The sequence below is a fragment of the Helianthus annuus genome, chromosome 7 (assembly GCF_002127325.2).
Source record: "Helianthus annuus cultivar XRQ/B chromosome 7, HanXRQr2.0-SUNRISE, whole genome shotgun sequence".
Classification (NCBI taxonomy): domain Eukaryota; kingdom Viridiplantae; phylum Streptophyta; class Magnoliopsida; order Asterales; family Asteraceae; genus Helianthus; species Helianthus annuus.
This window is the reverse complement of record NC_035439.2, coordinates 2,602,288-2,630,086: the sequence shown is the minus strand read 5'-3', so window position 1 is coordinate 2,630,086 and position 27,799 is coordinate 2,602,288. Positions and strand designations below refer to the sequence as shown.

Genomic DNA, 27,799 nt, shown 5'->3' with positions numbered 1-27,799 from the left:
AAAAAAAACATAAAAGACGCAACTTTTCACGTAAAAAAGCACCCACAATGCAGGCCTTCAAAATGCTCCACGACCAAAAAATCACGCATGGTCAAAAACCCTAATTACGCATGTTGTAGCATAATCACGCACGTTATACTACTGCTTGTGTACGCTTCGCCCCATTTCCTCCCCTCAAATCCCCGTTTTTGGGTGTTATTCAGCAAGCAAAAAACACACACAAACACACAAAAAAATCCCATCTCCTTCCTCTCCATTAGCCCCTCTCTTCTCATCCACGTAAACTCTAAAAAGGCTCAAGAAAACATGCATTATGATGACCAAATTAAAATCCAGATAGCATGAAACAATAAACACATGTTCCACACTTTCTTTATGCAAATATTAATGCACCTCTTGAAACCAACAACAAAAGTTGCATAACTACCGAACAAAATACATCGATTTCCACTAGCAATGCTAGATGTACATAGACACAACGGTATATGAATGGCGGAATAGCTCAAGAAAAAGACACTGCAGAAACAAAAAAAAAAAAAAAAAAAACCATGGTTTTGTAAAGTGAACAAAAAGACGAAAAACTCCTTTACGGCCTTTACAGAAACCCATCTGGAGATTGTGAAATTATTTACAGAAATCACCCATTTTTTTGTTTGAGATCAATTCAATTCTGTGATCTTTGACATGCTACCAGACAATGGATTCAATACCTGTGTTATGTCTCTAGCGTATATATCATCGTGTATTTAGCACAGCTACCTAGCTTACCTTTAGATATCTCGGGAATCAATCAAGATATCATATGGTGAAGTAGAGCAGTTATTAATAAAAATGATATTAAATATCTACTAGACATCCGTCTGCCACCAGACGGTATAGAATGAGGACCTACTAAATGCACTGATCCAGTTATTTCGTCCCTCAGTTTGATAGTTGAAGAGCCTGAAATCATTCAAAAATAAATAGTAAGTAATTATATATGTTATCTTCTAACTAATTTTCCTTCTATCACTCAAACATGAGTAGTGAAGTCAAACTTAGCATATTCGGAAATTAGGATAAGAAAATGAATCAGAGATATAATACGTATTGTAAAATTTGTTCAGAAATTAGGATAAGAAAAAATAGAGTAAAATGTCAAAATCGTCCCTGAGTTTAGGTCACTTTAGTCCAAAAATGAAAATTTTTGTATCTGGGTCCCCCTAAGGTTTCATTTTTGTTGCCATTTTCATCCAATTGGCAAACTGGATTAGAATTTACTGTTAACTTCTCCCTTTTTTATCGTTTAAATGAGGAAAACGACCAAAAAAAGGAAGAAGTTAACGGAAAATTCTAACCCAGTTTGCCAATTGGATGGAAAGGGCAACAAAAATGAAACCTCAGGGACCCAGATACAAAAGGTTTCATTTTTGGACTGAAGTGGCAAAAGTGGCCTAAACCCAAGGACCATTTTGGTATTTTACTCGAAAAAATAAGAATATAAGCTAAAACTGAATCACAACTTACAATTATACTCCGTCCATCCAATAGTTTGGTTTTCTAGATCATATAAAACCAGCTTGTTTGATAGTACGAGATCTGCAAAACAATAAAAAAAAATAGCACTTGGAAATGACTTAAAGTCTTAAAAATTGGATATCCTACAGTTAATCAGAGTTACAGCAGTTTAATCTGAATTAGTTACAACATAATTACAAAAATGCTGTTGACGAACCAGATACTTAAAGCCAAAATGATAAAGGTAAATATAATAGTTAAACTGTTTTATGCTTCGTCCTTCCTTAAAACAAGTGTAGTTGACTTTTGAAAACATATATATTACTTTTACATTCAGCTTCAAGTTCGGCAGAGATATATAAATATTTATCTTTTGTAATTACATATTTACATTGAACACAAAAGGTAGGGCCATCGATGCTGAACATTGTTATTTTAGTTTACTTATTAATTGTAAATCGACTGCAATTAATTTCCGTATACATTTAATTATGCATTTATGCAATAACGAAAAAATCACTTAACGTTCACACCAAGTCACCAATATCTACTTTTAATTTAGGACCTTGAAAATACGTTATAATTATGGAAAAATGATAAAGATAAATGTGAAAATTGAAAGTAGATATGAATGTACACATTTGGTGTTGTTTATTCTTATTAATGGGTTACAGAGGACAATAATCTTGTATGTTAAACTAATAATATAGAGCTTACCTCCCAATAAAATAGTGTCGGTTGTACTTAATGAATCCAGACCATTGTTTTGCCAGCCAAAACACAAGAAATCTTCCTGCAAGATTTAAAATAATACATTTTTGAAGTTAATAATCAAACATAAAGGGATATTACTATTACTATATTAGCATGTCATATTTTTATACAGTTATCTAGTCATACTTAATTCTTAGCATATTATATTTAGCTGTTATGGTCAAGTGGTCAACGTTATGACCTACTGGCCTAAATTTCAAAAATGATGAAATGAATGCCTTTACAGATAAAAAAATATCCAACCGGAGATACTTACAAAGGCGAACAAATAATCATGAGGATAAACCTTCAAAGAAAGTGATTTTTCAAAATAAAATGTAACAGCAGGAAATGCATCATCAACACTGCAAATGTAGAAACAAAAGTTAGCAAGTCATTTCACTTCTTAGTTCTTTAAATAGAGAAAGATCTACAAATATATAGTGTGTCAAATATGATTACATATGTATCTTATTTCAATAGTAATCTAATCTTTTTAATGAAATGATTTAGAGGGTATATACCTTGAAAGCTGAAAATGTGCTTTGGATAACTTTCGACCCGTTTGACCCTTTTTTTAAAGCTTAATATTTTATTTTACCCGCATGACCAGAAGATAAAATAACACCCTAACTAGGGCTGCAAACGAACCGCACGAACACGAACAAGACCTTGTTCGTGTTCGTTTGTTAAGAAATATATGTGTTCGCGAACCGTTCACGAACACTTATCGAACGAGATTTTGTGTTCATGTTCGTTTGTTAAGGAAATGAACTTGTTTGTGTTCGTTTGTGTTCGTTTGTTAATTTAGGCAACGAACAAAAATGAACGTTGACGAACATAAATGAGCGCAAAATAATGTTCATGAACACAAATGGAAACAAACGAACACAAACAATTGTTCGTGAACAGAATATATAATACGCTCACACTTATTAGATATTTAATTTATCGGAATTTTGAAATATTTAAATAAATATAAAAACAAAAAATACTACTGAATTATTGAACACAAACGAACACGTTACCGAACATAAACGAACGAACACGACATCTGTTCATGTTTGTTCATTTAACTAGACGAACGAAATTTCTTGTTCGTGTTTGTTTGTTTAATAAACAAACGAACACAAACAAACTTCCCACCAAACGGTTCACGAACTGTTCGCCGAACGTTTGGTTCATTTGCATCCCTAACCCTAACCAACCATTCATGAGTGATTAGGTTGAAATTGGCACATCTGCTCAAGGGCTCATCGCTTGTGAAGTGATCAGAAGACTTCAAGTTTTAACACGTTTGACCAATTTCCTTGTTAGCTACTTATTATGTTATATTACTTTACCCACCTAACCCGTTACAGATAATATATATATATATATATATATATATATATATATATATATATATATATATAGAGAGAGAGAGAGAGAGAGAGAGAGAGAAGGATCCGTTAGGAACCACCCTTTATTGCGAGAACCACGAGAACCAATGTGAACACAACCAAAAATACCTAAAAAAATCTAAAAACACACCAATTTTTTTTAATATTTTTATGGTAAAATCCCTACTTTTCGTTATTAAAAAATTTTTTGGCTACGAAAAGTAGCGATTTTACCTAAAAAATATAAAAAAAATTTGTGTGTTTTTTAGATTTTTTGGGGATTTAGTTTTTAGCATTTAGCTTGGGGGGGGGGGGGGGTAGGTATTTTTAGGTTTTTGGTGGTGTAGTGGGTTTATTTTGTTGTGTTCACATTGGTTCTCGCAATAAAGGTGGTTCTCGCATGAACCCTACCATATTTTTATATATATATATATATATATATATATATATAGGATAATGCTAGATAAAAAACCCTAAAATTCTTAGAAAACTCTGGAAACCCAAATGGGAAGCCATTTTTACCCAACCTCCCGACATTTTTTTTTTTTGAAAAAAATTACACATGTAATATACATGTTTTAGAGTGTTTTGGGCCAAAAAAAACAAAAAAGCGCCGAAGGGATTTTTTTAAAAAAAATAAACAAATTTCAGCTCCTAACACGTGTTAAGCAAAAAAGACAGAATTTCGCTGAAAATTGCTGAAACTTGTTTTTTTTTTTAAAAATATCCCTTCGGCGCTTTTTTGATTTTTTTGGCCCAAAAGTCTTAAAAACATGTATATTACATGTGTTATTTTTTTCAAAAAAAAAAAATGTCGGGAGCTTGGGTTTTCTCGGGTTTTTATATATATAGGGTTTTCTATCTAGCCCTACCCTATATATATATATATATATATATATATATATATATATATATATATATATATATATATATATATATATATATATATATATATATATATATATATATTCCGAGCGGTGTTTTCAACCTTTTTACGACACTGTAAAAAGTTGCTGACATCAACATTTATGCCCACTGTAAGGGTTTTTTTACGGTGGTGTAAATCAACAAAAACTATTTTTCCCCTTGAAAAGCTGATTTTTTTAGGATTGTAGGTAAAAAACTATATTATTGCATTAACATACTAGATGAAAGCCATGAGAAAAATCATTTAACAAAGCCCTAAATTTTAGTAGGAAAGAAAATACTTTTTTTTTTATAAAAAAGTTCATGAAAAAATGTCCCCTTCCATTATCAAGCATACAAGCACAAAAATAATGACTCCTTATCCACTGTACCTTCCAGAGTATTTAAAGCATGTATACTGGTCATGAAGAGTGCGTAGCCTCAAATCAGGTTGCCCTGCAACTATCTAAAAATAAAGAGCTAAAAAATATAAATCCGATATACGATGCAACTTCTAAAGAACCAACTTTTTTCAATAGAACTTGTAGTATAATGCATTATAGTTTTCACCTCATTCACCATAGGCTTGTAGATTGCATCTGGAAGATAAGCCAATGTTGTACCACTATCTATTATTGTTCTTCTTTTGTCCCCTGGACCGTGTGTACTCGTTGAAAGATTCAAAAATTGGGTACCAACTTCAATTTTCATAACATTGGCAGAATAATGAGGCCTGTAGTTTTATAAATGATCAATGTTAGCTTCAACGCTTAGTGAGCAAGTGCGGTAATATCTAAGACACTAAAAGATAAAAGAAAATCGGTTTTTCAAATTACACTGGATCTTCATGTAATGTTACAATATTTAGCATGCCTAGTTTACATTTTGGATGTTATAATGTAGAGAATCATTATGTATGCATGCACATGTAACCATGAAGTATATAGACACGTGTGTGTGAAAATGGAGTAAAGGATGTTACATGGTGCCCTAGCTTCAAACACATATGAATGAACCTACTAGTTATAAAAATATTAAAATGTTTATCTAATATAATATTATACTACTTAACAAACATTATTATACACAAAAACTATAATAAGATAAATAACTAAAAAATTACTATGTATAAATATAACTACAGATAGGGTAGGGATCCTAAGAAAAGTCCACCCTATTTGAGAAACTTGAGAAGCATTCTGGACCACACATTTCCCTAAGCTTTTCGTAATATACACATATGTATAGTTTAAAATTCACTATATACATATATGTAGATTGTCAAATCTTGAATTATACACATATGTATATAATCACTTTTAATCTATACATATGTGTATATTACGAAAAGCTTAGGAAAAATGTGTGGTCCAGAATGCTTCTCAAGTTTCTCAATTTGCATAGTGTTTCTCACACGATCCTAACCCACTACAGATATATATACATAATACTTATATACAGTATTATACACACAAACAAACATAGAAGAATTCAATAAAAATAAACATATCAGGGAAATGTTCAAGATAAACAAATAATAGTTATTCTTTTTTTTTTTCAGATCTGTTTTTAATAAAGATATACAAAATAATAGTTATTTTTTTTTTTCAGAAAGAGAGAATTGCACATACTCATCTGGGATCAAAGGTGTTGAATTAACCTTTGGCTGAACAACATGCCCAATTGCAAAAATACCACCACCATTGTCACCATCTAAACAATGTGCAAACATCTTTTTCACCTTCCCAGATGAAGCCAACTGTGAAATTATCGATGAATTTGATTTTCCAAAACCAAGAATTCCATCAAGTGCTTCCTCAGAAGTACCTAGGTTACCAGATTGTCTTGCACCACACCTGATTATACAATAACGTACAGAGGGTACATGAGTTAAACTTATAGTTATGCAATTCCCATAAAGTAATGTATTTTGTTATTGTTAATTGTAATATACATATAATGAACTGGTGTAAAAGAGTTACATTATTACATTGCTCTTCTCAATGCGCTCAAATTGAGTCCAATTCTAAAAAAATGTCATTTTAATATAACAAAATTTCTATAACATAATAAAAAACGATTAATATAATGTATACTTTATCTTAATATTTTCACCCCTTTAATCATCAAACAATGACCAAACTAGAAACTTTATTTAACAACTAACATGTCACCCGATATAAGAAAATGAACAACACGAGCATCATGATTGAGAGATTATGTAGGTTTTATCTTTTAGAAATTTTTTTGTTAAATTTGAATTAATCATTGTTTATAATTGACCTCATAATTTATATATTATCTTTCATCTTCTTCTTAAAGGTGACTCTGTAACGCACGTGATTATAACCTAGTTTGATATAAGAATCTATCGAAAGCATTAAATATCCAAATATAACACTTCCGGTGGCAAACGTCATGAATATAGATGAAAACATACCCAAATATAACACTTCCATTTGCCAATTTAGTTTCCAAGTCACCTGACACGCTATCATATTGGACAACATCCATTACAAAGTAACCAATACTGTAGCTCCCATCGCCATAAGTCTCCGTATATAGACAAGATGCATTGGGTTTACAACCAGTAACCGCACCACCATTGATCTCTGCACAAAACTCTGAAGCACATGTAACTGGTTTCCATGTGAATGAATCTTCTGGATCGTATAGTGTAAGTTCCAACTGTTTGAAGCATTGTAAGTCAAAAACTGTCGGCATTCATATGCATAACATTATTTGAATATAGATAATATTTATGAATAGATTATATTAAGAACAGAATACCCCATGATAGCCTCTTTTCGGGCATTCTCGGCATTGTATACAGTTGATCCACATTATATCACTTCCTGTGTCTACTTGTACATAATATTCCTTTGGCGGTGTTCCAATTCCAATTTTAGCATAGTACAGACTGTATAAATACGGTTAAATAATCAGATGATTGTCAGACTGTAAATATGACATTACATACAGTACACTGCTATTCTACTATAAACTATGAAATCGCCATTATTCCATTCCAGTACGTTTTCCAATGATTTACAAGTATAAAAGTACCAATCTACAGCACCTAGTTCTCATAATACACAAACTCCTAAAGTACCATGCGAACTTTAATTTAAATCAGTAGTATGCACCATTTATTTCTCTCAGGTATAGCTCCAATAATGGAGATAATCATCATGATATCAGACTGTAACTATGAAACTACATACAATACACTGCTATTCTACTATAAACTAAGAAATCACCGTTATTCCATTCACGCCACTACTAGTATGCACTTCATTGTTATACAAGTATACAAGGTACCAATCTACCGCACCTAGTTCTCATATGCCAAGGATAGCATAGTACCATGTGAGCTTTAAATCAGTAGTACGCACCATTTATTTTACTCAATTCTTACTCCAGTAATGATAATAATCATCATGACATCAATATTACAGCTTAATTCCACCCTACAAAAGCCCTAATTCTCAATTTCTTATCATATCAAACAATTTCAAAACCAATCGCTAACAAGCTACGAAGCATTAAAGCAAAAATAACATAACCTATAACATAACACGCAGATACATCAACAGAAGCGCAGCCCAGCGCACCTTGTGTACTGTGATTTGAAAGCCCACCTTCTAGGCACTCAGGCGCCAATTCAGGCCAAAATGCTTAAAACCCCTGATGAAGGCAGGAATCAACGTAAACTAGCCCTAAACAAGCCTAAAACATGCATAAACCCCTAGAATGGTATTTTATACTATGTGCCTAGCTTAAAAAAAAAACCCAGGTTATTTTATCGCCTAGGCACGCCTTGCTTGCGGTGTACGCATATAATGTATATATGTGTGGGCCCTCATGGGGCAAAAGTGAAATTGCACTAATTTTAACGTTATTTTACTGATTTTGTGAAAATAACGTTAAAAGCGGCGGATGACTAATCATGCATCATGTGGTGGCGTTGATAGCCGAAAGACAAGGAGTACATGCACAAATCGGCCTTCGTCCCAATTGCCGAGTGTTATGTGCCTCATGTCCAAGGCTTGATACAAAACTACTAACGAGCCGGGGGTCTCATTGGAAGCAGCCTCTCTACTCCTACGGGGTAGAGGTAAGGTTGTCTACATCTTACCCTCCTCAGACCCTACCTTAGCTTTGCTACTGGTGGGATTTACTGAGTATGATGATGATGATGATGATGATTTTATCGCCTAGGTGCCAGACTCCAGACTGGCTTATGCGCCTTGACAACTATGCTATAAACTACGAAAAAACGTCATTCCATTTACGGCATGACTGGTATGTATTTTATTGATTTACAATTATAATAAAAGTACTTAAGTACTAAATTACAGCACCTAATTCTCATACACCAGATATACACAAATCTAAAGTACCATGTGAACTTTAAATCAGTAACATGCATCTAATCCAATAATGAACTGTGAACATAATCATCACAATATCAGTATCACAGCTTGATTCCACCTTACAAAAGCCCTAATTCTCAATTTCCTATCATATCAAACAACTTTTAGCAACAATCACCAACAAAACTACAAAGCAATAAAGCAAAATCACATAACCTATAACATAACACATATATATAATATATATATCAACAGATTGAAGTCATAAGTGCGTTTACCCTACGGCATCTGGACGACCGGTACCACCGAGAGGTAGATCGACACCTGACGCTAGAATCTGAAGGTGCCGGAGGTTATCGTGAGCTTTAAAAAGACTAAGCGAGCGTTCCTTGCCGGAGAATTTGGAGTTTACGCCGAAAACAGCACCGCGGAAGCTGTCGTCGCTACTTGCAGCGACGGAAACGGAGATCAGAAGTGTAATTAATAGGAGTGAGATGCAGGTGGTCATTGTTGGAGTGAAGATCGGTGAATTGAAGTGTAGAGATGCCGGCGACGGAGGAGTAGAGGTGAAGTCGTGGAATGGAGACGACGACTGGTTGGGTTGGGTGATGAGACGGTAAAGTTGAGAGAAAGTTTGGCAATAAAGGCCCTTTGGTTTTGGAAGTGTGGTCCATTCTAGTATCCACCTTTTGGTTCACATAAAGGTCCCTCACAAAAACATGATATGATGATTTATTTAGAGTAAATTACATTTTTGGCCCCTGTGGTTATATCAGTTTTACTATATTAGCCCAAAATAAGAATTTTTAACATATCTGCCCCCATGGTATCTATAACTAACCATTTTGGCCCCTAAGTCTAACCATTTTGGCCCCCATGGTCTCTATAACTAACCATTTTGGCCCCTATGATCTCCAGACTTAGGGGCCAAAATGGTTAGTTATAGAGACCATGGGGGCAGATATGTTAAAAATTCTTATTTTGGGCTAATATAGTAAAACTGATATAACCACAGGGGCCAAAAACGTAATTTACTCATTTATTTATGTTAAAAGAAAGTAAGAAACCAACCCAACCCATACCAAAACAAGTATGTGAACATGACGTGTATTAATTATCTAAGCTAGCTAGTCAAATAGTTGCAAACTAGTGGGTTACAATCACGCTTCATGACGAGGTAACATGATTTTTTTGATAAATTTAAATGGAAATGTAGATGTGGTGGTTAAAATAACGTTAATGGTGAGAATCCTGTCAATATTGTTTCGGTTTATTACAGTATTGATACGGTGCCGACACTCGATATAGAAACCGAAAGAGGAAAGTTTAAAAATAAAGTCGTGATAAGTCCAAAAGTCATTTGACGCGTGCTTTTTTGATCCGTTTATAAAAAAAACTTATATCACGTACTTAGTTTTTGTAAAAAAAAAAAAAAACTAACGAACGAAAGTTATAAAATAAAATAAAACTAACGTGTTTTTTTCGACCCGTTTTCAAAAAAAAAATTATATCTGTATTCAGTATTTGTAAAAAACGAACAAACGGAAGTTATAAGAGAAATAAAAACTATTGGGTTAAGGCGTATAATTTTATAGTATAAGGGATAAATCTGAAACTTGAAAAAAAAAACAAAAAAAGTCAAAGGTATTGTAGCTAAGAATTTAGTATATAATAGTTTTTAAACCCACTTGTTGTGGTGGTCGTGTCGTTTTGGTTTGATTTGTTACAACACTGGTACGGTACCTGAAGTAGCTATACCAACCGAAAGAGAAAACAAAAAAAGAGTCGTAATATGCCCAAAAGGATGTGGACACGTGCTTTACATCCATCACAAACCATAAAAACGAAATAATCCATGAAATTATAACTCAAAGGAAAAAAAAGAGAGAAAACATTATTCATACCGATCCCCATGTGTGTTAAAACTTGTAACACACAATTACAATGATTTGTACTTTAGTATTAACCCCGTGGAAAAAAATTCACGTCGAAACGTTGATTAAAATAAGCACGTCGCAACAAAAAATGCAAAAAAATAGCGTAAATGACAAGTTTATTAAAGTTCAGGAGGTGTAGTGAAAATTGGTTGAAAAAAGAAACTCTATCTTCTACATGGAAATGCGGGAAAAACAAATATTCACAACTCAATATTCAAAAAAATTTAAATCGAGACGTAGATAAAAAATAAGCACGTCGCAACGATGTACTCGAAATTTTATAAAACTTCATATTTTAGAAGCTATAAGTTATAAAGGAAAAAGAAAATATTTTCAAAGTTAATTATAACTAGTATTAAGCCCCCGCGTTACGGGCGGGGGCGTAAGATTATGTTAAAAGCGTTAGGTTGGAAGCGTAAAACCATACTAATCGAACGACGGCCAAAATTAAAAAAAACATAAAAAATAAAACAAAAACAACAACATGGCTTCCCATGTTGTTAACCCATATATACACCTGTTACATGGTATTATTCAATTTAAAATATTTATTCAAATGGGTAAAATAAAATGTTCTATATACATTAAAATGAAAAGAAAATAAATAGAGGAGTAAACTGCAATTTTACCCCCTGAGGTTAGGGGTCATTGGCACTCTTACCCCCCTAAGGAAATAATTGCAATTTTACCCCCCACTGTTAACTGTTATGTCGCAATTCTACCCCCTGGCTTCAATTTTGTTGACCGGTCTGTTGACTTGGGGGTGAAAAGACTATTTTACCCTTTTGTTTTACCCCCCAACGTTTGCTGTTATGTCGCATGTTTACCCCCTAGAATCAAAAATGTTGGCTGAACTATTGACTTGGGGTAAATTACTAAAATACCCTTTCTTATAACCCCCTAGAATTTGTGGTTAGAAGCAAATTGGATTTGGCCTATATGCATTGTACAAGTCTGTTGCATTTGTAGAAGCCTGCATATCCATATTATTGCCTAAAAACAACACATATATCTATAACTATGGGTTAAGCATAACAAGTGTTTCTGGTTTGGTGAATATAAAGTTTGGAAGCATTCATGAGACTCAAGATCACGAACACCCTCTTTCACTTATGCAAGGGACTGAAAGTGATGGTGATTGCACCAAGTGCAAATGCAAATGCATCAGCACCTCTGCATCAGTTAATGTGTTATGTTCTGTTCTGTTCTATGATCAAACCAAACAACAGCAACTTAACAGTCAAATATAACCAACATTAACCCACATTATGTCGTGATCAAACATTAACCCACTTAACAGTCAAATATAACCAACAGTCAATGTATTCTATGATCAAACATAACCTGTTCTATGATCAAACATAACCTATTCTGTTCTTTGATAAAACCAAATAGCAGCAACTTAACAGTCAATAGCATACCAAAATATAACCTGTACAATTAAACATACCAAAAGATCCTAATATATAACCCACATTAACAGTCAACTACACTACATATTAACCCAAAACATCCTAATATATTAGAGTTTTACACAACCATTTCCTGCTACGGGGGAAATTGGAAGTGTAGGAAAGGGCGGCCCCGCATTTTCACCACCACTGAGACCACAATCAATCGGACTGACCACCGAATCCTCATGTCCACTGCAAACACATAAAGATGGATGTTTCAATAACCCCCTGTTTTTAACTTGTTCACACAGATTGGTTTATACCTAACAGCAGCGACCAAAAGGGGGAACGGTTGTTGTCGCCGGAAACCATGTGCATCGGCGGAGGTGTGGTCGCCATTGTGGTCGCCGGAGGTGGAGGTGGAAGGATGGGGTTCTCTTCACTCATTGTTAGTTGGAAGTCGGTGGTGGAGGTGGAGGTGGAAGCCGGTGGTGGAGGTGGAAACAGGTGGTGAAGGATCGCCGGAGGTGAAGGAGTGGATGGAAGCCGGAGGTGGATGGATCGCCGGAGGTGAAGGATCGCCAAAGGTGAAGGATCGCCGGAGGTGAAGGAGAGGATGGAAGAAGCTTAGGGGGTAAGATTGTGAGATTATGTTTAGTTTAAGGGTTTATATAATATATAAACCACTAATTAAAGTAAAATTACCTATTTGCCCTTTGACTCTCCCATGCTTTTATTGACCAGTCAACAAAATTGAAGCCGGGGGGTAGAATTGCGACATAACAGTTAACAGTGGGGGGTAAAATTGCAATTATTTCCTTAGGGGGGGTAAGAGTGCCAATGACCCCTAACCTCAGGGGGTAAAATTGCAGTTTACTCTAAATAGAGTTTAATAAGTGTTGAAGTCCGGATGGTTTACCAAACCAATGTCCACCCGAACACAATCAAAAGTGAAAACGCATTGTTTCTACTTCCTCTTTACTCTTTCATTTCACTCTGATTTCATCCTCTCTAAATTAGCTTTATCACCCGTCGGCCGCCATTGCATGTGTTGATAAGTCAGCAAAAACGGTGGTCAAACAACAAATTGAGGGTCAAGTTTTCGTCTTTCCGGCCAACTGCTACCACACATATCCCTCGAGTGTAAGTACGGCTTTTGTTTATGTCCTCCGGTTAGGACAATATTTTTCCGATAACCAATTAGCATTTGGTGAGTGCCGGCATTATCTTGTTTTGTGGTTGATAAGAGTAGAACCATCGCATCAAGTTGCGGCGGCAACGGCGATTCGGACGAAGCATGCACATTCTTCTGTAAGTGGCGGTGTTTTGGTGATCACAGGTGGCGGCGTCTATGGTCTATAGGAGAGAGAAAGCGTCAAAGGTCGTTATATGATGTAGATCAATATCCCATCTAGCCGATCCATCGGCATTCCGGCGACTCTACACCGGTTGGACCAAAGGATGCACCTGCCACCGCGATCGTTAATCCACATTGTGTCTCCTAATAAATAAAGCTGAGGGTAATATTGTAGTTTGATAATTGCACTAAGGGCATAACTGTAAATTGATCAATGGCTACAAGGACAAAATTGTCTTATGATTGAAAGTTTGTTGGTAACATCTTTACCGTTTAATCACTGTTCCTCGATCATGTTTGAAATTAATAGTATAGAACAATAAGTAATCTTTAAAAAAAGACACTAAAGGAAAGAAAACAAAATCCAAGTGTCTATTAAACAAAAAAACATTCACTTTTTAAAAATTTTTACGCCAAAACATAATAAAAAGAGAATAATGTGTATTGTGTTACTAAAGAAAAAACCGTTCACTTTTTAAAAAACTTTATGCCAAAACATAAGAAAAAAAGAATAATGTGTATTTAGTAATTGCCACTCAAAAGACAATGAATTACCAAAATGCCATTGAAAAAGAGATGTCAATGATATATGTGTAAATGACATTCATGTAATTAAAAAGAAAATGGAGAGGAACCTCCTAATGTTTTAATATATAACATAATATAATTATGCCAAAACATAAGATAAAGAGAATAATGTGTATTTTGTAATTGTCACTCAAAAGATAATAAATTACTAAAATGTCATTAAAAAGAGAAGTATATATGTGTAAATGACATTCATGTAACTAAAAAGAAAATGGAAATGTATGTGACAACCTCTTTATGTTTCAATATAATATAATACTAGAATTACCATCCGCCGCAATGCGGCGGGGATTCATTAGTTATATATCATGCTAGATGAAAGGAAAATGTTTCTCACATGACCACGAGCCTATGTGTAAAAAACCAAGAAAAAAATAACTAAGTTGATCTCTGACTCGCACGTTGCGACAGACCTATCAAACGAGAAAAATAGACGCGCTGTGACGGACATGTCAAACAGGAAAAAAATAGATGAAAAAACGTTGAACCTCACACGCACGTTGCGACGTGTTAACTCAGAAATTTAGAACGACACGTTAAACGAAGAACTTATGAAAGACGAAAAGTATATAAGAAACTAAAGTTGAAAGTAAAAAAAAGTGTTCGAGATTAAATTGCGAAAGATGAAAAGCTTTGAGTTGAAAGTAAAAAAAAATTAAAGGAGTTAAATTGCAAAAGATGAAAACTTTTGACTTAGAAGTGAAAAATCAAATTAATCAAAGGGGTTAAAATACCAAAGATTGAAACTTTAGACTTAAATTTCCAAATATTGAAACTTTAGAGTTAAAAAAAAATCACTTCCAGATTATGAAAACAAAAGAGATAAATAGATTTAGTTAAATTGATGTTTAATATTATTATTATTATTATTATTATTATTATTATTATTTAATAAAAGAGATAAATAAAAAAATAAGGGTGAGAAATTATCAGAGAATGACACGTGTCCAAAAAGGATTTTTGTTTATTAGTATAGAAAGATAATATAATATAATATAGAGTAGGAGTTGGATAGAAAGTGGGTTTTTTCTAGAAAGTCTAGGAAGCAATAAGAATGTGACACGTGGTGTGGAGGGATTTTAACTAAAAAGGCACTTGTTTAATTTGACATTTTATTTTATTTTTAGAATTTTATCTCTCATTAACTAACAATGCCTATAATTATGGAAACTGTTTCTCCAAGATTTTTTGTATTTCGCAACCTTCTCCTTCTTCGTCTTCGTCATCATCAAACACTTCTTCATCTCCACCATCTCCGAGTTCATCATCACCATTCAAATACTGTTCGTATCATCTCCGTTTTCTTGACTATGTGTTTTAACAGCAAGCAGATTCATACAGTTGTGTTTTAGCAGAAAGCAGATTCATACAGTTGTGTTTTAGCCTTCAGATTCATACAGTTGTGTTTTAACAGCAAGCAGATTCATACAGTTGTGTTTTAGCATTCAGATTCATACAATTGTGTTTTAACAGCAAGCAGATTCATACAGTCGTGTTTTAACAATAAGCAGATTCATACAGTTGTGTTTTAGCATTCAGATTCATACAGTTGTGTTTTAACAGCATCCAGATTCATACAGTTCTGTTTTAGCATTCAGATTCATACAGTTGTGTTTTAACAGCAAGCAGATTCATACAGTTGTGTTTTAGCATTCAGATTCATACAGTTGTGTTTTAACAGCAAGCAGATTCATACCGTTGTGTTTTAACAGCAAGCAGATTCATACAGTTGTGTTTTAGCATTCAGATTCATACAGTTGTGTTTTAACAACAAGCAGATTCATACAGTTGTGTTTTAGCATTCAGATTCATACAGTTGTGTTTTGTATATAATCAGGTTGTGTTTTAACAGTTCTTTTGCAATTTAACACTCTGAATGTGTTTTATGTTATTGTCTATGTAACGCCCTGCTTTTTCATACTTTCCATAATTAGAAAGCTCGCCTTGTAATGCTATTTTTGGAAATCTTGTATTATTGTAGTCGTCTTTTCGTTGTAAAATCCGAGACTTGGATCATAAATAAAATTCGTATTTCTTTAAATTCACCATCTACATATTCATACATGTTCATACGTTCGAATTCATTGTACATCGAATCCTTATTTGTAATTCATACTTATACTTATTCACGATGCATGTCCATGCTTGTCCTTATATTGTTGATACCTAAAAACCCCTAATAATATGCTTATTTATACAACGGTTAATCATCTAATATGTGACATATACTTGTCACTTACAAACATGTTACATACTTGTACATTACACTTTTTACCTAGTTAAATCATGTTTTATTTCATATTTCACCTTGTTACAAGTTAGGGGAAACATTGTTGCATATTATTACACAACTTAATTAATAAAATTACTCATTATAATGTTTTAAAAAAATAAAAAAATAAAGAAATATGGCAGCCCCAATTCAGCAAAATTCAGCCCCATATAGTTGGGTTTTATGGGCTAGTTTCAAGGTGTAACCCCTTCTAAACACTTCCAAAGCCCAACCCATTGAAACCCTAATCCTTCCCCCTATAAATACCACTTATAACCAGCCTCCCTACCACTTTTGCAACACTAAAAACTCTCAAAACATCCTCCAAACCGTAGCTGAAAGCAAAGGTTCGAGCAGATTGACACCCCTTCACGAAAATGAGCATAACTCACTCAATTCTTATCCGATTCACTTGATTCTTTTTCCTACTTGCTTGGATAATCATGGGGTTCGATTCCTAGACTTCTCCTTGGAGAAATCAGACCTGGAAATGCCCCGAAATAGTCCATAAACTTTCTGTTTGATTTTTATGTTCTTCAAAACTTGTTTAAACCTATGCAACTTGTGTCTAACACATCTCATGCCTATGTCCTAATGCTTACAACTTATCCCATGGTTGGTTAAGCTTAAAAACAAGGTTGAGACATTTGAAATCAGAGGATTAAACCTCATAAACTTGGTGTTTTGTCTAGGGTTTCAACCCACAAATCATGTCAAACATAGTCTTTGATACATGAGTGATTATGGAACAACTTGGGTTGTCCAAACATACAATCCTCACATGATTTGATGATTTCTATTAGTTAGTTTACTTTACATACATGTAAAGACCTTAGTTCATGACCCTCCTTGGTTGTTTTTACATCAAGTGTAGTGGTGAACATCAAAGGGGTACCTAAATGGAAGCCTTGTCTTCCTACCCCATCCATGACACCCATGACTCATCTTGAGGTACCTAAATGAAGATGTAATCTTCTACCTCTTACTTGAATACTTGAACATTTGGACTTAATAATATGTGTATATTATACAACCTAAATACTATCTATGTACACTCGAATCATTGATGTTGAAATCATATTCATTTGTCAAAATAGTAGGTTATCATCTAAGGACCTAAACCTTGTTATGATTCTTATGGGTGTTCAACTCATGAAATCATTATAACCCTTGTGGTTACCAAGTGTCATACAAGTGTTATGTGTGTAGATGAATATTTTGATATAATATTTTCATGTCACTTTCATTCCGAATCTCGACTCTAAACATGCTTGAACTTAAACCTTTACGCATTCAACCTTCCAACCTCGTCAACTTTGTCACATTGGATAGTCGGAAAACATATGCAAACTTTGTGAGTATACTCGTATTCCCCTTTTACTTTTACCACTTTTGGGGTGTAACATGTTTATCTATCAACAAACTTACACATGAACATTTTGCTTAAACACATGAACATTCCTATAACATGCTTGTATACGTGATGGCTTGATGCTTTAAACTTGGATTTATCTTATGTGGTGAATTTATCATTAACTTCGTACGAGCCAAACCGTGACATATGTAGCGCTATAGGATTAACGACCCGCCCCTTTATCTCGGTTATGTCATGAGCATATTGCGTTTCCTTGGTTTGATATGTTAGACACATACCATATTTAAAGGCTTATCTTGAATCACATGCTTGCTATGAGGAATTGTTCAAAACTTATCTTTTGCTATGTACGTATCAAACTTGTATACTCGCCTTTGCTTTTGCATTGAACTTTATTTTAACATGTTACAGGTGGATGTTGACGATGCATGGAATCTAGTAGGATGCTTAGATACACACTTAGAAAGAATTGTATTTGTATTGTATCATTTTATTATTCATGTTGTTGTACTTTGTTTCAAAACCTTGTACTTGATTCTTTAGAAATGAAATGAAATGATTATTTAAATACTTGTCACAATTATTAGCGTTATGATGTCTCGAGCAATCTTCACACTTCGTCTCATCCCGATGTTTCCGCCATTGGTTGGGGTGTGACAGTCTATGTCACATTACATCACATTGTGTTTTTTGATGATCACATTACATCATAATGTGTTTTACATCAGCAGTTTTCGCCCCAGCTTTCAATCGGCTTCCGGTAACTGTTCCGCTGGTATCTATCCTTTTCCAAAGTTTCCTGCTTTTTGAATCTCTTCCCTGCAACCAACAAAATACCGTAAATGACAAACAAGAATCACCCGTAATCGCTTTGTAAAACACGTAGTACAATGAAAGCTTGATCTTACGTATATAGAACAAGGAAAATCTCTTATCTTCATCCATGATTTTAGGTATATTTGGTATGATTTTGGGGGTTTCCGAATGTGGGTTTAGAGAGAAAGGGAAATTCGCGTGAAAATAGGAGTTGTGATTGCCTGACAGTTTTTTTGATTGATTAAAAACACGGCCATTGACAAAATTGCCCCTACTCATTTAAAGCAATCAATTAATTAAACTCAAATATTACAAGATTGCCATTGTCACACCCCAACCGATGGCGGAATCATCGGGGCGCGGCACTGAGCGAAACAGACTGTCCAGAAGTTTCCACAACAACTATTATTACAAATTCAGTTAAATGATACGTCCCATACCATATCCCAAATAAATAAACAAGTTATCATAGAAAGCAACTAGGCAAATAGTTCCGTTCCGACAACTCAGATTCAATTATTATTACAGACAATTGTTTATTATTTCTAGACTCCCTAGCCTCGATTTCATCACCACGCGCCTAAGCATCCTAGCAACTTAAGCACCTGTCACATACGTTAAAATAAAATCAATACATAAAATGTAAAGGTGAGCACACAAGTTTGATAATAACATATAGAGTTCGAGTAGTTTACGCATAACCAGGCACGTACACAGAGGAAAACGAAGCATGTTAATTATCGACATGGGACCATCGATACCAACGACTGCGGGTTGACCGTCCGAGATGGTTCGCAATACATGATTACCACCGTAATCCATGCAAGTAATTGTCCTTAACAACCCCCGTGTGAACGGGTGCTGAGTCCAAACTATAGTACTATGTTGCTAAGGCAGGTAGATAGCACTCCACGTGTAAACATAATAAACAGCATTCATTTAGTCAAGTAGCACATGCAAATGGTTAGCGTTCAAATTGTTTGTGTTTGATTGTGATTTGATAGGTAACGTATGTAACACCCAACAGTGCTAAAAGCAAAAAGGGATCGAGTATACTCACAGTGATTGATTATGGATTGAAGGGAGCGCTGAGAGTAAGATTAGCCTGAATAGTTTGACAGGATAACGATAAGTAACGCGGAAAAGTAAACAAGTGTGAATGGATCGAATGGGCTGGTCGATCGAATGACAGGTTCGATCGAACAGGCTATTCGGTTGGCTGATATGTCCGGTTGGACAGTCCTGTTCGATCGGCCGGTAGGCTCGATCGGCTGGGCCATTCGAGTGGATTGTTTCTTCCTCTGGTGTGTTTGTGTTTGAGGATTTGAACTTTTGAAGTTTTCGTTGCAGCATTTGAGAACACTGAAGTGTTCCTTCCTTTCAAGTCGATCGATCGAGCGGTTCGCTCGATCGGCTAGCTCACTCGATCGGCTAGGAACTCCAGAAATAGTCCTCAACTGAATGTCACTCGATCGAACGGCCTGTTCGATCGGCTGGCATTCCCTACTACGAACGAGTGGTAAAATCAATCAAGTGTTGAAGTATAGTATTTCATGATCCGAAGAGTAATGTTTACCAAACGCAGTTCGATCGAACATCTCTTCCTCAATACTATGCTTCCTGAAATTTTAAAAGTGTGGGACCATGTGCTAGCCGATCGGCTGGCCCTGTCGATCGGCGGGCATGTCCGATCGGCTGGGCTGTTCGAACAGCCTAGCCGTTCGGCTAGCAAGTCTGACCTGGTCGGCCTTTCGTCTAACACTTGGCTGTTTGATTATTTGTCATTATATCGAGGTAGTTTGGTAACGAGTTGAACTATGATACCTTCGTTCTTACTTGTCTCTCCGGATCGGACAGGAATCACCCAAATCCGTCCGTTGAGCGGTTCGGAACGTCGGCTTAGAGTTTAACCCATTGTCGGCGAACCTCGTAGATAGAACCCAAATCTTGAACCATCCAACCATTGGAATGATCGGTGAGTTGGCTCAGGCTCCGTTTCTACCGGTTTGAAGGCATTGAGTGTAAAAGAGTTGAAAGAAAGTTGGGATTCCTTCTTTCAATCCTTCACAACTTGTGGATGTTTAGATCTTTGATAGATCTTAACTTGTTTATGTGGAAATCGGTTAGATCTAAGCTATTCATGGTTGAATGAGGCCAAAGTTTGATGTTCTTCAAGAACACCATGATGACATCACCCAAGAACACTTAGATCTTGGTGATTTCGCGATTAGAAATCGAGTTTTGAAAGATAGAAAGGTGTAGAATCAAGAAATGATCAAGAACGTACAAGAGTTAGAGTAAAAACTTACCGGGATTGAGAGAAATCTGAGAAAAGGTGAAGAAGATGGCTGGTTCGGTCAGAGCTTTCCAAAAATGGAAAGTGTGACAATGACAGCCCTATTTATAGGCTCCAAAAGAGGAAAGTGGCAGCCGATCGGCCAGTAGCTCCGATCGAGTGGGCTGCTCGATCGGCTGGCAAGATGCTAGCCGATCGGCTGGCCTGTTCGATCAGGATGCTTCCTGTTCGATCCGCGACCCACTTCGAGTATTTTGCGACGATTTTCGACGTTTCGATTTCGATGGACGATGATACGAATACGATAGAGTTCCTAATCAAATTACTTTCAGTAGTTGGGACTATATCTAACATAAAATCTTCTATAAGTCACGTTTCGATTTCGGTTTCGATTGAGTTCGATTGCTTTTCGAGTTTCGATTTGATTTTCGATTGATTCGCTTGAGTACCACTCCAAACATATAAATAAACACGCACAAGTAACACATAAGACACACACACACGTATAACAATACCAAATTTTGCATAATTCGAGTCTCGAGTTCGATTGATTGTTAGATCGGTTTGATTACTGATTAGTCAACTTTATCGCATTGTTACTTCCTATCATTCACAGTCGTAGATCGGTTCGCGTTAAAAACATTCGATCACTTCGATTTTTGCTGATTACAACACTTACTCCACATAATACAACTAAAATCTAACATAGACTATCTACAGTCAAAGAAAGTCAAAGTTGACTTGGACTTGGACTTTGACTTTGACATTCGAAAACACGGGGTGTTGCAGCCATTGATTTAATCTCAACACTTAAACGCACCCATTGGATGGACCAGATCGCTTCCTAGACTTTCTAGGAAAAACACACTTTCCGCAGGATCCCCACTCATATAATATAATATAACAGATTGATGAGTTGTAACTAAGTTAAGCTGTAATAAGAAAAGTCATTGACTTAAAGAGTCAATATGTTTAGCTAAACGAATTAGTTAAATTGATTAACCCAAGTACGACCTACATAATTAAACGATTTAAGCACGTGATAAACCAAAGAAGATGTATTTTACTAAGCAGGTTAAAGAGTGATGTGTCACTCATTCTGGTCCAATGGTTAAACTTTTATTTTTTTTTGAACTTTTTGGCAGACAAGCTTTGTTATGTTTACGTTATACTATTTTGGGATATTGGATTAAGCTTTGTTATGTTTACGTTATACTATTTTCGGATATTGAATTTAAATAAACTTAACTTTCACTAATTGGCTGATAGCACTCTTAACTTTCAATTTGTACCACACTACTCACAACTTTCAACTTATTTTTCTTGGACACTCCTAAGCTAACTGAACCCTAACCTAATTAATTTATGCTGACGTGGCACTATGCTTAGTAACGTGGCATCTGACGTGACCTTTTTTGCTAGCGTGGCATATGATATGGCACTTATTTGGTGATGTGGCATATTTGATGACATGACATCTGATGTGACACATGTATAGTGATGTGGCATCTGACGTCAACTAACTTGGTTAGGGTTCAGTTAGTTTAGGAGTGCTAGAGGAAGATAAGTTGAAAGTTAGAATAGTGTGGTACAAATCAAAGGTTGGGAATGCTATCGATCAATTAGTGAAAGTTGAGGTTATTTAAATCCAATATCCCTATTATTTTCCAATCATGATATTTTAGTACATATGTTTGCTTGTTATTCTTATAAAGTTGAATTTCATTACCTCGTGTATTTAGTTCTCTTATCATTCAATTCCTTGAAACCAACTACAAAATTTCTAATATCTTTCCTGGTAATAATAATCCCTATGCCATTTGTTTCAGATCAATTGAAAACTCGTATAATGAAGCTCCATATAATACTAGTGTGTTAGTAATTACTTCCCACCTTTGGTTATACTATCCATTACTCTGAGCTAATGACATTACCAATTATGTCACTGACGGACTCAAGAATTATTTTATGTGGGTGCGTACGAAGGGTTTAACCAAACTTTCAAAGGGTGTGATCGGGTTTTTTTTTTGTCTATAAAATACACTAAAATTTATTTTTTAAGGGGTGCGACCGCCAACCCAACCCAACACGTTACGACTCAATACATTTATAAAATACTGTTTTGGGACTTGTTGAAATAGATATATATTCAACTCAATGTCAGATATATGTTTTATATAAGTATTTTCTAATTTGTTACATTTTAATTTGGAGTTAAATGCTTGGTTGGTCTATGTGGTTTGCAAAAATTGCAGACTTGGTCCCAGTGGTTTACTAATTACACGCGTGGTACCAAAACTTGTCAAAGATGAACTCGGTTGGTCCCCTGCCCTAACATCAGTTAGATTTCTCAGTTAACACACCCCATATACATGTTACATGAGAATAATCTTATGTGAATTTACTTATGTACCCTTGAAGATAAAATGAGAATATAAATTCATCATCTTCTTCAATTAACTCTCTCTGCATCCATACACATTCATCAGCTGTGAAATTGAGCAGCTGGATCTCCACACACGCTCTTCAATTAACTCTCTCTGCATCCACGCACATTCAATTAACTCTCTCTGCCATTGGTGCCATTATTCACGCATTTCAACTGTGAAATTGAGCAGCTGGATCTCGAACTTGTTACAATTTCAAAACTCGTGGATGAAACGATGTTTTTGGTTGATTGAAATGGTGAGAGAAGACGCTGACTGAGTTGACAATTTGAATTGAAGTTCGATGAAGCAGAAGGTTTTGTTACGGCATAAATGGAAGACGAAGGTGTTTGTGGTGGTTTTGTTAGGTTTTTGTTTGAGGCTGTTTGGTAGCCTCTGAATTGGAACCATTAAGAATTTTACCAATGAGAAGGTAGAAGAATGTGACATGTGATGATTTACCATTCAGAGGTTACCTCTTAACCATTCAGACTTGAGGTTACCTCTTATTCATTCAGAGGTTTTAAACCATTAAGAGGCAGAATCGAAATGATCATTAAGAGGCTACCAAACAGCCCCTTTCTCTACGTTTTTGTTAATGGAGGCACGGTACAGGAGGATTCGTGCGTCTTCTCTGTTTCCTCTGAAACCTAAAATTGCATTCTTAAACCAACCGATATTTTTTACCAACCCACATGTTGGGTTATATCGGACCCCAAATATTTATCAATGGGTTGATATGGGATCGATGGGCAGAAGGGAATATCCCACAAGTTAATATGGGCTAAAGAAAAAAGTTCAGTCTAATGATTAATGAAAATACTATGTTATTACTGATTCTGATTTCTACACAAATATGACAGTCAGTTCTAATTTATATTGTCTAATCTTCTCAATTCTCTTATTCAAATAAATATCTATATGATTAGCATTCTTTCAGGTGAGATACATACTGAGATGATGAATCGATTGTGTTGTGGGGATGATTTGTGTAGCTGATGAATGTGTGTGGATGCAAAGAGAGTTAATTAAAAAAGATGATGAATTTATATTCTCTTTTTATCTTCAAGGGTAAATAAATAAATTTACATAAGATTAACCTCATGTGACATGCACATGGGGTGTGTTAACTGAGAAATCTAACTGATGTTAGGGCAGGGGACCAACCGAGTTCATTTTTGACAAGTTTTGGTACCACACGTGTAATTAGTAAATCACTGGGACCAAGTCTGCAATTTTTGCAAACCACAGGGACCAACCAAGTATTTAACTCTTTTAATTTGCGTATATTTATGGATGGGCTTCTTTTTGGCCAGGAGTGAACCAAAATGAGAGAACAAAAAATACTCGATTGCATCTACTCTTACATGGCCTGGATTGCAGGCCTTGGTTTTTGTTTGAAAAAAGATGACCGACATCATCTCCTTTACATAGTCGATGATTCAAGTCCAGTTGCGGAGATTTCCAATTCCTCGCTCTATTCTAACGTCTCTTCTTGGGTTTCCTCGCTATACAAGGAGAGCTTTGCTTGTATGCTAAACAGGATAATACATCCATTCGTCTTGTTCAAGAGGTGTTATCTCTTCTTTGTTTGTTTTGGATCATCAATCATTCTCCTAGTTTTATTACCTTGTAATCTTGTATTCATCTTGTCTTTATCGATTTGTTCCATTTGACTTATCTGATTATATCCGACTTATAATTGCGTTTTTATTCTTGTTCGTTATATTTTTTGGCAGGGCTCTTAGCAGGTGTCGACCATACTAATATGAATTAGGCCAGTTATAGTTTAGAACTGTTCAACCCTAGTAAATATGTCTCAAGAGTTTACTAAAACTTGATCAATAATTAAACTTATAGTAAGTATATCAAGCCAATTATGGTATTTTAGGTACTAACAAATCTTGGATCGGAATGGGTGTTTTAGGATTATGTTTGTCATCCAACTATCTAACTATTGGTGAGTTAGATAAGGTTTAGGATAGCAGGTCAGATGTTCGATCTCCATAGTGTGCATGTTTTGCCGTTAAGGAAAAAAAAAACTATCTAACTAATCTAACTATTGGTTTTTAAATCATGCCATATATGATAATAAGCATGGACTTTTTATAGTTATCCTAAAATAATAATTTTAACGTAATTTATTTTAACTAGTTATATTATTACACAATATAAAATCGAGATAACCCAAAACCCATTCCTGGTTTCTATGAAACCGATAAACGATGTGTATGTACTCGATTTCTATGTGCTCGGGCTCTTGGTTCAACTTCTAGTGCCCGTTTTATAAAAATAACAAAGATGCGTTTGTAGTCCAACGGTTAGGATAATTGCCTTCCAAGCAATAGACCCAGGTTCGACTCCCGGAAAACGCAATTTTTTCCAAAAATTTAGCCCTAAATTTTTTAGTTTGATGAAAATCCACACTGATTTACTTTGGGTGTGCTCTCATCGGACTGTAGTTAGAAGCTAGTTTATCTGTTAAACAATAAAAATCCAGGTGAATTTTTTTAATCTTATCTGAATTATGCTTTATGATCTCTACATATTCAAGTGTATTTATGGGTGTAGTTAGAAGCTAATTATCTGTTAAACAATAAGAATCCAGGTGAATTCTTTTTAATCCTATCTGAAATATGCTTTATCATCTCTACATATTCAGCTGTACTTATGGGCATAAAACAGAAGCTATTCGAATTATGCCCATAAGTCTCTGTTACGGACCAAAAACCATTGCAACAAATGTGGGTTTATAGATAAAATGGATTCCCTCACCCACTAGACTAGTCTTTTGGATGAGCCTGAACACACGACCTATATATTTGGCAGACTAGTCTTTTGGGATGAGCCCGAACATGATTTATTATATATCTGGCACAAAGAAATCAAAAGTGTGGAATCTGCCTGTATACAAGAGTCATTGATCCAATCCTTACACGTAGTATCTAGTGGGGCATATATAGGCTAAACCCTTAAAATCTTAAATACACAAATGTTGGTCAACTAATCTAAACGATGCATTTTGTTTGACCATTTGATTCAAAATTTGAGTTGAGTCATATTGGTATAGTGGCTGCTGTTATGAGTGTCTAATTTATATTGTTTTTCCACTTTACCTTGTATTTCCTGAAAGAGTTAAGAAATTTGAAAGATTAAAACACATTACAGTTCCAGAAAAACTATATATAGCAAGTTTCATCAATGTTGAGAGATTAAGGCTACTTTGTTATGCCTCAATCTTAGTGTTAATGTTTCACTTTCGGTTTTACACGTTCCAAACCTTTACCCATGAGTGTAAGTGTTTTGAGGATTGCTGTGTAAACACTGGGGAGCAAATAACTTCTTAGATTTCGCCAACGTCACATCAAATTTTGCTTTCAAAGCATTTCACAACCTTTTTTTTTTAAATTTTTTTTTTTAATTTGATCAGTTTTCTTTGTTCTATGTGCTTTTACTATTTCAGGCTGTTGGTGTTATGGGTGTAACTGATTAACTGGTGGACAAGTGTTTAACAAGCCTAAGTTTTTCTTAATAGACTACTTATTTTGCTTTAGTTCCTCTATTTAGTATTTAATGTATGAGTTATGTATCACAGATGCCGCCGTTAGGCCGGAGATCTAGCAGTTAGTTTCAAAAAGCTATCATAGTAAAAGAATTATCTCCATTGTTTATCTTTATGTGTCGGTAAAAGCTTCCGAAACCATGGCTTATCTTTACGTGAGCTGCAATTACTATGCACCCTAATAAATGATAAATCACACGCGCGTGCGCACACACTTCCCCTCTTCACACCCGATTCTCCGAATCTAGGTTTTCAAATTTTCAATGAAAAATCTTTGCACCGGAACCCTTGAAGAAATCCTAAAACGGTTGGAGGTGAGGGATCTGATCCGCTGCAAGAGTGTTTGTAAGTCATGGTTATCTTTTATCTCTAGCTCAGTTTTCATAAAATCTCATTTAAAACATAGCTATCATAGTGATCGCAACAATGTCAATATTGCACATAAAAGAATTGTGTAGGTCCCTTTTCGCGGAGGATTACGAACCTAAACCTTGTTATACTAACCCACTAGCAAGTGCGGAATCCAAGCTAGTAGGCAAACCGGGATGAAGCAAGTAGAGAAACACAAACACACAAGATTCACCGATTAACACCACTGTATTAATACGTATGAAGGTTCCGGTTACAAGCACAATGTTTACAATCAGTTTGCAAACTCTCAAAGTGTATGTGTGTGTGTTTTCAGCAGAGTATCCTCTCTATCTCTCGGATGTACTCTCTCTTGGTGTCTTACTTGTGTCTGCTGAAACCAACACACTGCATGGGTACTTATACCCATACACAGCAGGTCTTGGTCGAAGGATCCGATAGATGGTCCGAAGGATCATCTATCGATGACAACATGTTCGAATGATCAGCAATG

General features: G+C 35.2%; 1 protein-coding gene and 1 non-coding gene across 2 annotated transcripts; one reads left to right on the top strand and one right to left on the bottom strand.

Moving 5' to 3' along the window:
• Nucleotides 1-420: 420 nt before the first annotated feature.
• On the bottom strand, nt 421-9,604 carry LOC110867574 (aspartic proteinase-like protein 2). The gene is made up of 10 exons (XM_022116551.2): nt 9,193-9,604; nt 7,329-7,458; nt 6,979-7,226; nt 6,170-6,394; nt 5,109-5,271; nt 4,931-5,004; nt 2,528-2,615; nt 2,215-2,290; nt 1,507-1,578; nt 421-942 (listed from the first exon to the last, which is right to left on the bottom strand). The coding sequence occupies exons 1-10, from the start codon at nt 9,420-9,422 to the stop codon at nt 791-793; spliced, it is 1,458 nt and encodes a 485-aa protein (XP_021972243.1). The 5' UTR covers nt 9,423-9,604; the 3' UTR covers nt 421-790.
• A 16,074-nt stretch (nt 9,605-25,678) lies between these two features.
• TRNAG-UCC lies at nt 25,679-25,750 on the top strand. The gene has a single exon. It is a non-coding gene; the product is annotated as a tRNA-Gly (tRNA).
• The last annotated feature ends 2,049 nt before the right edge of the window (nt 25,751-27,799 follow it).

What these genes read in the sequence shown, in the direction of transcription:
- LOC110867574 (XM_022116551.2), bottom strand. Translation starts at nt 9,422, where the DNA reads ATGACCACCTGCATCTCACTCCTATTAATTACACTTCTGATCTCCGTT. An exon ending in ATGATTATTTGTTCGCCTTT is followed by an intron (nt 2,291 to 2,527) that starts GTAAGTATCTCC and finishes TAAATCTTGCAG; the next exon opens with GAAGATTTCTTGTGTTTTGG. An exon ending in TGGATGGACGGAGTATAATT is followed by an intron (nt 943 to 1,506) that starts GTAAGTTGTGAT and finishes GAATGATTTCAG; the next exon opens with GCTCTTCAACTATCAAACTG.